A 12,639-nucleotide genomic window follows, 5' to 3' on the forward strand; every position below is an offset into this window, starting at 1 on the left:
GGAAACCTTCGGATTTCTGTTCTCATAATCCCAATGTTTTCAAAAAGTTTAGCTGCAACTCCAGCTACGTAGCCTTTATCAAAACACTTTATAGCGGATTTCGAATGACTGCATATGCACGTCCACATATTACTCCTGGTGGCTAGACAAATTACCGCTTGTTCCGCTACCATGGGGTCCTTGGTAAAAATAGAGGTAGCGTCTTGCACCTTCTTTTGATAATTTGATACAATGGCCGTATATACTTTTTTACTTTTCACCCAGGCAGCATCAACTATAGCTGCCAGTTGATTCTGCTGCTCTATTTCCTGCAAGAGTGCTTTAGCTCTTGCCTTTCTCATTTTGATATTATATTCTGGCAGTGCGTGAAATCTGGAAAGGAGTAATGCTGCCAGCGCTATCGTTTGCAAATGCCGCTCTGTGCTTCAAACCGGACATGTTGTCAGGGTTGGATATTAAGCAGAGATCGGTAGGCGGATTGGCTTTGGGAGCTCACGGTAAGAGCATGAATGAGGCAGCACAGGGTGACATGGGTTGGGCCTTTTTTTGAAGTGAGAGGACCACATCAAGGTTAGGTTTGAAGAAAGACTCAGGAACACGGACCAACATAAATGGGGTTTAATGTGCACAATCATCTGCACCTGAGAAGCGTGGACGCGGAGAGGAGGAAGAGGTCCAGAAAGCCGGCAGCAAAGTACAGCGTAATTGAAAGTGTAGATAGACGACCAGGAGCAATCAGAAAAAAAAGTGAGAGAAACAGAGACAGCGAATAATGGAAGCGAAAAATACCGTGGAGATTTACAGGAATGAGAAAAAGAAAATTAGAAAGGAAAATCTGTACGATAACAGGAAGGGAAGTTTTTTGCGATCGAGCTGGTTGCCTCAGGACAAATACATACTACCGCAGCAAACCTTCGCTATTACATGAGGCATGCGTATGCCGTATAAAAAATCCGGAGACCACCGAGCACGTGCTAATGGAAAGCGAGGGAATTCCAGCCAGCGAGATCAGTACGCTGCGCACACCTTCCAGATGCGCTTGCATTTAATATGGACGGAAGCATCAACCGGTCAGCAGTCGAAAAAAGTAAGAGACCTTTGGAGTATTGGTGAAAAAAAAAAGCAGGGAATAGCTTGATACGACCGGATGCGTTGTAGGTATGGGGAGCGGTACGAGCTGGATAAAGAAGTTTCGCAGAAGAAAATATTAAAGAAATGCGTACAAAAATGCTATAGAATGAGAAGCACCGTACCTGATTAACTCAAGCACGCTAGGTGAGTGTCACCAGCCCATTTCAGAGGCCAAGAAATCGTAATCGCCATCTTCTCGAAATTCTTCGGCCGGCGCAAAACGCGAATTGCCAGAGAAATTTTTGAGGCCTTCCTCTTCAAGAAGCACAATGACATATGCATCAATGTACTGTCACTCGCCTTAAATAAAAAAGGAGTGTTCGCATCTAGAGCCAGGAATGTGATAGTAAGTTGGAGTGTTGGCATGCGTAACATGTGGTGGTTGTAGGGTCGCTCTGCGCTGGCGGGAGCACTTGGTGAGACCTTGTCGGTTCATGTCAGCGACAAAAGTCGGTTGTTTTTTCCCGAATTCATCCCGTGTTCTCCTTGCCTCTTGTGTGTGCGTTGCACTCGCTGCTTTTCGTTTTAGTTGACAATTTGAAGATGACCTCTTCTCTAGCTGCACAAGCGCCTGCACTAACAGTAATCGTTCTTGGCATTCCAGAAGAGCAACTTGATTTGGTGCCCCCTGAAACACTACTGAGCTCCTCGAGTGCTGACGCAGCGGCTGCCCAAGGAGCAGCGCACGTTCCTGCGGACTCAAATCAAAAGTCAGGGTTTGCTGCGTGCTTTCTTTTTTCTGTTCTTGTGTGTGTGCGTTTTTCTGCCGGCGTCCTAATCGCACGGCGTTTTGCAACCAACTCGTCCGGATCCAGCTCTGTGCACTGTCGCAGCATCGCGTAGCCGAATACAAGTCGAGCTCTAACACTGTGGAGCGGCAGTTGCTGGGCCAACTGTTTGCAAGGCCAAGCTTGTCGAAAACTCTCGCGCAAGAGAATGACAGGGCTAGCTGGCTCATGATTAACGACAACTGTCAGGATTGGGGGCTCAATCCCATCGCTCGTGATCCGTTGTCAAGGTTGGAGTCGGGCATGAATTAGAAGGTAGCTGGCCCATGCCGTCGTCCAACTTATCCACGCTGAGAATGTTGATGAAGGGAAGGACTGCTTCTCATCGAGAACGAGGTATATGGGTTTATTTACAGCATTTATATCAGTCTAACATGACTGTTTGAGAAAGTACATCAGTCTAACATGACTGCTTGAGAGAGAATCCTGAGCAGCCGCACAACAGCGGTTTTTAAACACTCGGTCCTCCTTTGATACCCAGGTGAACGGAAACGGCCATCGAAGCACTATAGGTGAGTTGACCAGGCACCATAGGGGGGAACGAGGCACCATAGGGGAGAAGGAGGCACCGTAGGGGAGAACGAGGCACCGTAGGGGCATTTATTCCCCGAGCTGCAGCGCGCCCGCCGGCAGCCCATTGTCCGGTGTCTTGGTCGGCGCGTGGGAAGGGGTGTCAGTAGAAGTTCCCGCGGCTCAGTAACAATAGTTGGTCCGCCGAGCCCGTTTAGTTACAATGGCGACTTCGTCAAACTCGGCTCCAATGACGGAGAGTCGAGGACGCATGTATTGTTGTTCACACACAGTCGACTTAGTCACGCCATGGCTAGAGGTGTGCGGCGACGCTCCCAGAATGTTGCTGCCATAGTCGCAACTGGGTGGCAAAACTTGTACTGCATGCAGCTGGCCGTTCTTAACACAACGCAGTAAACAGGCACGAAAAAGAACAGCGACGATAACTGCCAGTCTGTGCGACTGAGTCTGCAGAGTCGCACTTCCTTCGCCACTGAGAGTGCACGGGCATGCTGAACGAGCCTCGAGTTAGCTCCAAAGTGGGCCAAGTCCGCCTAAATTGCTACGATGAAATTCGTGACCAATGGCGGGGCGGACCTCTGCCTTAAATGCCCCCCAAGCAGGCGTGCTTCCCTCGAGCCAGTTTCCTGAATTATTCCCTCGTGAGAGCTGAGATGCTGCACTGTCTTTGGAATCGCTTTAAAGCCAGATGATGACACCTCCAAAGTGGATTGCACTATGAAAGGCGCAAGAGCAGCACGAACAAGGAGTTTTTTTTTTTCGCTTGGGTTGCCACGCGGCATAATGTCAGTATGAAACTAAATGTAAGCATGCCGCTCTTGCGTCTCTCTCCCTGCCTGTTTACACGGCGCCGTTCTCAATAGCGTAGCTGTCGCAGGCGCCACAGTGTGCACGTCTGGTGTCCTCATCCGTCGCTTTCGCCACTTCTACGTCGGATGCTGAACGAGACGCTTACCTTCGCCGCCCACAGGAGCTTGGCATATCCCGTTACAGCGTTCTTTAGAAAGCTACACAGGAGTCGACATCCTCGCGTTCTCCTAGTAAGCGTCCTCACTGCCCAAGTTCAGCTGCCGCCTTCCTTGCAGGTACACCCGACGCCTTTGTTGATTTCGATCCGGTCCCTCTTTGTCTCCGTGGGAAACGGGCACGGCCGCTGTTCCACGCGCTACCCGGAGCTCCTTAACTTTAAGGTCTATTCGATTCAGCCAAGATTCTCAGCACCTTCTGCACCTATTCACGGTGCACTGCACCAAGACCCTCGATTCCCCGAGGTGCACCCTGCACCCCCGTGCTCGATTGAACGGGGTGCAAGGCAAGGTGCCGCCGTGGTGCACTGCACCCTTTAACCTTGCAGCGAGTGGGTGCAGCCCGGCACCCCCTGCACTTTTTCGTTTGAGGTGCTGTGCACCTTTCTCTGAATCGAACAAACCTTCAGTCAACCAATCACTTCCCGAGGAACGGGGATGCCCTCTGCGGCGAGCTTCCTGGTGAACTATGGCGCGCGGGCGCGGTCAACGGCGCGGCAGGCCTAACGACGCGTCCGGCGTGGTCGCGGGTGAAAGTTGGCTAAAAAGGTCACTCGTCGTCGTACGTACTTCTGGTCGGTGTCTCTGAATTCCTCTCGTCGTTAGGAAGCCGAGACCTCGATGAAAGTGCGCTGCCCGGGGTGAAGCTAAGAAATGGGCGCAGCCCGTGCGGAGGGCGTCGCTCGTGCACGGTGCCCCGTAGAGGCGGATTCAGTCTCGTCATCGTTATTAGAACGTAGCGCGACATTCGCGAATCGGCCAGTTTCCAAAGCAGTGCAATGAAACCTCGATGAAAGTGAGCTGTCCAGGGTGAAGCCAAGAAATGGGCGCAGCCCGTGCGGAGGGCGTCGCTCGTGCACGGTGCCCCGTAGAGGCGGATTCAGTCTCGTCATCGTTATTGGAACGTAGCGCGACATTCGCGAATCGGCCAGTTTCCAAAGCAGTGCAATGAAACCTCGATGAAAGTGAGCTGTCCGGGGTGAAGCCAAGAAATGGGCGCAGCCCGTGCGGAGGGAGTCGCTCGTGCACGGTGCCCCGTAGAGGCGGATTCAGTCTCGTCATCGTTATTAGAACGTAGCGCGACATTCGCGAATCGGCCACTTTCCAAAGCAGTGCAATGAAACCTCGATGAAAGTGAGCTGTCCGGGGTGAAGCCAAGAAATGGGCGCAGCCCGTGCGGAGGGCGTCGCTCGTGCACGGTGCCCCGTAGAGGCGGATTCAGTCTCGTCATCGTTATTAGAACGTAGCGCGACATTCGCGAATCGGCCAGTTTCCAAAGCAGTGCAATGAAACCTCGATGAAAGTGAGCTGCCCGGGGTGAAGCCAAGAAATGGGCGCAGCCCGTGCGGAGGGCATCGCTCGTGCACGGTGCCCCGTAGAGGCGGATTCAGCCTCGTCATCGTTATTAGAACGTAGCGCGACATTCGCGAATCGGCCAGTTTCCAAAGCAGTGCAATGAAACCTCGATGAAAGTGAGCTGTCCGGGGTGAAGCCAAGAAATGGGCGCAGCCCGTGCGGAGGGAGTCGCTCGTGCACGGTGCCCCGTAGAGGCGGATTCAGTCTCGTCATCGTTATTAGAACGTAGCGCGACATTTGCGAATCGGCCAGTTTCCAAAGCAGTGCAATGAAACCTCGATGAAAGTGAGCTGTCCGGGGTGAAGCCAAGAAAGGGCGCAGCCCATGCGGAGGGCGTCGCTCGTGCACGGTGCCCCGTAGAGGCGGATTCAGTCTCGTCATCGTTATTAGAACGTAGCGCGACATTCGCGAATCGGCCAGTTTCCAAAGCAGTGCAATGAAACCTCGATGAAAGTGAGCTGTCCGGGGTAAAGCCAAGAAATGGGCGCAGCCCGTGCGGAGGGCGTCGCTCGTGCACGGTGCCCCGTAGAGGCGGATTCAGTCTCGTCATCGTTATTAGAACGTAGCGAGACATTCGCGAATCGGCCAGTTTCCAAAGCAGTGCAATGAAACCTCGATGAAAGTGAGCTGCCCGGGGTGAAGCCAAGAAATGGGCGCAGCCCGTGCGGAGGGCGTCGCTCGTGCACGGTGCCCCGTAGAGGCGGATTCAGTCTCATCATCGTTATTAGAACGTAGCGCGACATTCGCGAATCGGCCAGTTTCCAAAGCAGTGCAATGAAACCTCGATGAAAGCGCGCTGTCCGGGGTGAAGCCAAGAAATGGGCGCAGCCCGTGCGGAGGGCGTCGCTCGTGCACGGTGCCCCGTAGAGGCGGATTCAGTCTCGTCATCGTTATTGGAACGTAGCGCGACATTCGCGAATCGGCCAGCTTCCAAAGCAGTGCAATGAAACCTCGATGAAAGTGAGCTGTCCGGGGTGAAGCCAAGAAATGGGCGCAGCCCGTGCGGAGGGCGTCGCTCGTGGACGGTGCCCCGTAGAGGCGGATTCAGTCTCGTCATCGTTATTAGAACCAGAGTCCTTCCATGTTTTTTCTGGTCACGAAACTGCCGCCTCAGTTTCATATAGCGCCAGCGCCCGCCGCTAGAGGCGCAACCGTGCATGAGAGGGCATGCGAACGCCGCTGCCGCTGTGGTTGTGTGTGGGGCAGCCTCGGTATTCTAGCTTTCTCAACTTCCTCAACCATCGCTTTAGTTTGACGTAACTATTTTTAACATTGAATATAATTAAATTACTGCCTGAGCGTGTCTTCTGCGATGATATGAGCGCACGGGACGAAAAAAAAAAAAAAAGGCCGCTCATATCATGGAGCTTGCGGTGGTCTCAGACCGAAAAAAAAGAAAGAACTGGAATTTTAAGAGCCAGAACCGCGATACGATTATGAGGCACGCCGTAGTGGGGGACTCGGGATTAGTTTTGATCACCTGGGATCCTTTAAAATGCGCCTAAATTCAATGAAACGGGTGTTTTGCATTTCGCCCCCGTCGAAGTGCGTCCGCTGTACACGGCCGGGCGGTCTCGGTCCGGATTTCTTCATCATCGCCGTTCGCCTCAACGCTTCGGTGGGCTCCGCTTTTTAATATTTGCCTTAAATTAAACACCGCGCATTCGCAACAAAACGCCAGTGGTCCCACTTATCACCAGATGAGTAGCGCCAATTCTCCGTTGCGCATAGCGCCAGATTGTTCGCCGAGCACAGCTGTTCAGTTTCTGTTAAACTGTGGCAGAGAAGGACTCTGTGGGCAGTATCTGATAACGAGATCAAAAGAATGAAATTGCTATTGCAAAGGGCTGCTACCGTAGAATACTTCATGACAAAGAAAAACGAACTGAGCTGCTCCATGCGCTTAAGATTTCTTGCAAAGCGATGCCATTTCTGAATAAGATAATGCAAGACGAACTTCGCTACTAAATGTCTTCGGTGCGGCTTTTAACAACGGATTAAGGCGAACCTGAAGTGTTAGGTTCAGTTGAAACTAGCTGTAATTAGGCAATTGCCTTAGCAAGCAGTCGTTTAGAAGCGTCAGTAAGCCCAGCACTTATTCACGCTGCTCGTGGTTTCGACGCAGAAACGACGAGACTAGGTATTTTGGTTCTTAATTCGCAACTATTTACAATGTGTTAAAATGTTGCAATCACCGGTCCTGATATTCTTATCATGGTCGAAAAATGAAAAAAAAAACTTCATAATTCGATTAAGAAAAGAAATAAAACGTGTTGGTGCAAAAACAAAATACAAGCACGATCATTTATTTATCATGTAAAACAAGCGGAGCGAAATACAGATTGTACAGAGGCGTCCGGTCATAAATGGTCCACCATTCACAATGCAAGAAGTTTGTTAAAAGCATCTTTGAAACGGCGTTAGTCTTCAGCGTCGGCTTCTCACGCTCCAGGGACACGTCGTCGCCGTTGATGTTGAAATTGTACGCAGTGACGATGTCCGAGGCGTCAAAGTGTTATCGTGCACACACGCGTATACTTCGATTCGAAATTAAAACCGCCACTTTCCTGCCGCGGTATGGCCCGCTTCCATTTCTCGCGCTGCTCCTTGTTATTAGGTAAACAGAACAACGACACCTTTTCGGTCGTGCCCTTGTAGCCGGAACGGCACCCAGGCACGCAACACGTGTTCGGCATCGTTGTCCCACCCCGCCACTTCAACCAAACAGCCCAGCACTCGAAAAATAGCGCAGCACATGCACATAACGCACCCGATCACTCAGCTTGCCTCGCACTGCGCGCGCGTTTCGGTACGCGAACGATGCCCTCTGTGGCACAGTGGCGCCGCGTCGCGGCACCTTTGGGCAGCATATGAACCTCTCCCATAGCGTGACGGCGGAGTTTCGTGATCAGAAAAACATGGAAGGACTGTTAGAACGTAGCGCGACATTCGCGAATCGGCCAGTTTCCAAAGCAGTGCAATGAAACCTCGATGAAAGCGCGCTGTCCGGGGTGAAGCCAAGAAAGGGCGCAGCCCGTGCGGAGGGCGTCGCTCGTGCACGGTGCCCCGTAGAGTTACTGTATATGCTACCGTAGGTAGCAGAGTTGCGCGTAGGTCCGCCATCTTGCCTGAGAAGCAACCAAGTCTATGCGGCGAAGCCGCACTCCGTTTTTGCAGGCGACATGCCTAGCGTATCGTCGATCGACCGTGGGCGCTTTTGCATCACTGTGCACCGCTTTTCCGCCTAATCGTAAACAAAGCGCATCGAAACAGCTGACTGGATTAGATTGTGAAGAAAAAGGCGCTGCCCTTTTTTAGCGCGCGGCGTCAGATGCAGCGCCTATATTAGTTGTTTTTTGGACTTGCATTCCCATGTGCACTTTCTCCGCCCTAATAACGCATGGGCACTCGCGTATCTAGAATAGATTCTGTATTCTATATACGCCGATCAGATGCAGCATTCGTGAACCGCAACGGTAACGATTAGATCGCACCGAATATACTTAGGGAATATGGTGATGCTATTTTATAGATTCCGGAAATGCTACAAAAAGTTTTGTGCGAAAAAGCTACTTCACAAAGTAGTATAAGGTTCGAAATAACATAGCGTATTAAAAACTGGACAAACGTTAGTAATTGAGGTGAACAATCAGATACGTTAATAACTTTCATTCGCTTGAATACTGCTTGGCACTCGGGTTTTGTTGCAACAGAGATAAATACGCTACTAAGAGCAGTGCAGTGCTCTTTTAGCATGCAAACAGTAACAAAAAGCACCGAGCCGCAACTGCCTCTTTTTTGGCAATAAAATAACAATGCGAATTTCAGAGAAAAAAACAAAAACACTAGTGTATGTGCGTGCAAATATTTTTATGTAGTGAGCTTTATCAAGTGGTGCTCTTTCACAAAGGGAACTGTACTAAATATAATGAGGCCCATACTTGCTTATGTGCCATAGCTCTCGACATGTAGCCAGTCTAAAATATTACAGGTCAATCAATGACCAACCATTGATATTTCAACTCTGGTACCCCATTAGATCTTGTGTAGGAACATATCCATCTACCAGCAAGCAATGCATATCAGCTACACCTGCAAGTGTGATTTCATTATGTGCGTTTTCACAGCAGGGATTCCAAAAGTAGCCTTCTGTGGGAGTGTAGCGAAAGTTTTTCTCACAGGATTGACATAGCTACATTATAAGGAATAATTCAAAACACAGTTAGGCCCTTACCGTATGTTAAATGACGACATTCATTCCTCTTGCATCCTGCTTCACATAAGCTGTAGTAGATTAAATATATTTACTTAGTAGTAACCTATTTCATATTCAGAAACAACCCAAGCAGTGCATAATCATGAAAATGTGAGCTGGCTTTTTTACGACACTTCGGTGAAAGCAGTGTGGTGCATCACATGCAGAAAACTGGTAATTCCAGCTAAATCTCCTGTATGACAGTTTAAACAATTACTGCTCAGCGATATCTTCCGCCAAAGATAAATATTACTCTCAAGACCTACCATCGCTGCTTACTTCCAATCCTAAAAAATTTTGGCAAACCATATCTCCGACAAGAGATACTAACACTATAACTTTGCACGGAACAGAAAACATACCTATTTCTAGCGCCGATTGCCCCACCGTATTCAAGACGTTTTTTTCATCTGTTTTCACTCAGGAGGACCTTTCCAATGTTCCAACTTTTCCTGAACTTGATGCCGCATACATGGAACCAATCGACATCACTGTTGAAGGCGTTAAATTACTCATTAGTAACCTCAAAATATCTACTTCCGCCGGTATTGACAACATTAATTCTAGGATTTTAAAGAACACCATCGCTGCCTCAAGCAAGATCTTATGTCATATTTTTCAACAATCTCTAGCATCTGGAAAGTTACCCACCGATTGGTTAATAGGAAAAATAATACCAATTCACAAATCTGGAGATGTTCATACACCTGACAACTATCGGCCCATATCTTTAACCTGCATATGTTGCAAAATGCTCGAGCACATAATTACTTCCCACGTCTACAGCCACCTAGAAGCTCACAATTTCTTTTTTTCTAATCAGCATGGTTTTAGGAAGGGATTTTCTTGTGACACGCAATTGTTCGAACTAACGACTGACTTGCACTTTAACATGGACTGCAACCTTCAAACTGACTGTATCTTTCTTGACTTTTCTAAAGCTTTTGACCGAGTGCCCCACTGTCGCCTAATTTCTAAATTATCTGCCCTACGACTTGACTCTTTAACATTATCCTGGATTCGTAATTTTCTTTCTTTTCGAGAACAGTTTACTGTTGTTAACAATTTCTCTTCCCCGCCTTCTTCTGTTAGCTCTGGTGTGCCACAAGGCAGCGTCCTCGGCCCCTTACTCTTCTTAATCTACATTAACGACTTGCCCACCCAGATTACTTCCTGCATGCGCCTTTTTGCCGATGACTGCATAATCTACCGTCCTATTCACACGACTGACGATCACTTGAAACTTCAAGCAGATCTTAACCTTATCGCTAACTGGTGTAACAAATGGCTCATGACACTAAACTTTACAAAGTGCGAGGTGATGTGCTTCAGCCGAAAATGCGTGAATTCTAAATTTTCGTATCATCTTAATAACACTATGCTTTCCCACACTTCATCGTATAAGTGCCTTGGAGTTGTTCTTACAGAGAATCTTTCATGGGCCCCACACATCACTTCTACATGCGCCAAAGGATCACGTTCTCTTGGCTATCTACGACGGAATTTGCGAAATGCCCCGCCAAACATTCGAAAACTCGCTTTCCAAACATTAATTTTGCCACAGTTAGAATTCGCCTCCCCAATTTGGTCCCCTCATCAAAATTACCTAATAAATATGACGGAAATAATACAAAAAAGAGCAGCCCGTTTCATATCCCGTAACTACAGTATAAACTCGAGCATTACACAAATTAAACTAGACCTACTGTTGCCGCCATTAGATATCCGCCGCAACATCGCTCTTCTGTGCTTAATTCACAAATATATTTACACTAATAAACGAACCCGGTTGCAACTACAAATACCCCACTCTTTTTCACGCAGATTACATAATCAGTTCAGTTTCATGCGCATATACGGTAAAACAAATGCATTTAATTCATCGGCACTACCACGTGCCATCCGTCTCTGGAACGACCTCCCTGATAACATAGCCTCCATATCTAATCCCGACACGTTCCGCTCTCAGTTACTCATGCTTTTCCCATTTAATACCGTTAACGAGTGACCAATCTAGTGTATGTTATCGTGCATTCTTGCCATGTTGTATATCATTTTCATAAACGGTATTCCTTGCTCTGTTAACAGTAACAAGTGTCCGTGTGCCTTCATATATTGCTTTGTATTCCTAGTGCCTTCAATATTGTGTAAGACGGTAATTTTCTTATAGCACTGTTCCTGTTGGCAATTTGTACTTTTTATACATTTTACTGTTTAATATGCCCCCCTTACTTTATGCCCTGCCATAGGGCCTGTAAGGTGCTTTTGAATAAATAAATAAATATTCAGAAACAACCCAAGCAGTGCATAATCATGAAAATGTGAGCTGGATTTTTTACGACACTTCGGTGAAAGCAGTGTGGTGCATCACATGCAGAAAACTGGTAATTCCAGCTAAATCTCCTGTATAACTCTACGTGCTTCCATTACTTTAAAAAAAAATCCGGACTTGCAGTAGCTTTTAATATTCCAGCTGTGAATTTTTTAGCACAGCCCAAGAAAGCACGTAGCTGTTAGTCAAGCAATTTCATCTCATACACACTTGACGCAATAGGCAGCTGACTGAAAATTTGTTTGTTCAGGTGTCTTTACCTGAACACCCTTCACAATAGTTTTACAAAGGAAGAAAAACAATTACTGCAGTAAGGTGTAACGAGGCAGGCCGACGAAACAAACGTGAGATGCGCTGCGCACGTTGCGTTGTTGCTACGCAGCTAGCACGCACGTGAACAGCGAACGGCAAGATCGGCCGGATTGGATTTGAATTTGACTGGCGACAACTTGTGTGAATCCAGTTAGCTGCAGCGGCGGCATCGGGAAATACAAAAATTGGCCCGAACATCTGCTTCTCCGCAATGCACGGTTGTTTGGCTACCACGTGATGACGTTCTGCCAATAGAGGCGCCAGCGGCGTGATAAAACAGACGCGCAACTCTGCTACCTGCGGTAGCACATACAGTAACCCTAGTGCCCCGTAGAGTCGGATTCAGTCTCGTGATCGTTATTAGAACGTAGCGCGACACTCGCGAATCGGCCAGTTTCCAAAGCAGTGCAACTATTCTGCAGGCACTGAAGCGCCTGCTTTACAAGAAAAGAAGGAGAGTAAACAGGCTTATGTGCGCACAACTTCCAAGCGGTCGAAGTTTACCCGCAAAGTTCCACTACGGCAAGGATTTAAGGTTCCGGAACTAATGCACACTGCGTAGTTTCGGGGCGCTAGAACTAAATTGCATAGAAGGTAACATAACGCTTGAATCTGATTCTGAGCTTTCGATCAGCGTTCTCAAAAGTGTGCCTACTTAACGAGTGTCAATGGCAGACGCACCATACGAAGACAACAAGTGAGACTGACCTTGTTCTGATCCGTCCAGTAAAGGAAGAATCCATTCTTGTCCACTCGAAGCGTTACTGGCGTGCCCAGCGCGGAGTCCTGCAAAAGAAACCCGCTGGTCAAGCTCTCCGGTGCTGCTGCGGACGCATCCCATTCCCACGCATGCGCACATGGCCCCGCGTATAACTCCTGATGTCACCGCCGCCCTAATATTGAGACTGC

At 48.6% G+C, this 12,639-nt stretch overlaps 1 protein-coding gene across 4 annotated transcripts in view; it reads right to left on the reverse strand.

Annotated features, from left to right (window-relative positions):
- The window catches only part of Plc21C (Phospholipase C at 21C), a 571,303-nt gene that overhangs the window by 396,131 nt on the left and 162,533 nt on the right, over positions 1 to 12,639 (reverse strand). For all 4 annotated transcript variants that reach the window (XM_075698222.1, XM_075698223.1, XM_075698225.1 and 1 more), the window contains exon 2: positions 12,439 to 12,516. In XM_075698222.1, the coding sequence (XP_075554337.1) occupies positions 12,439 to 12,516 (78 nt within the window). The remainder of the gene's footprint in view (positions 1 to 12,438; positions 12,517 to 12,639) is intronic.

This window comes from Dermacentor variabilis, chromosome 7 (genome assembly GCF_050947875.1).
Source record: "Dermacentor variabilis isolate Ectoservices chromosome 7, ASM5094787v1, whole genome shotgun sequence".
In the NCBI taxonomy this organism is placed as follows: Eukaryota; Metazoa; Arthropoda; class Arachnida; order Ixodida; family Ixodidae; genus Dermacentor; species Dermacentor variabilis.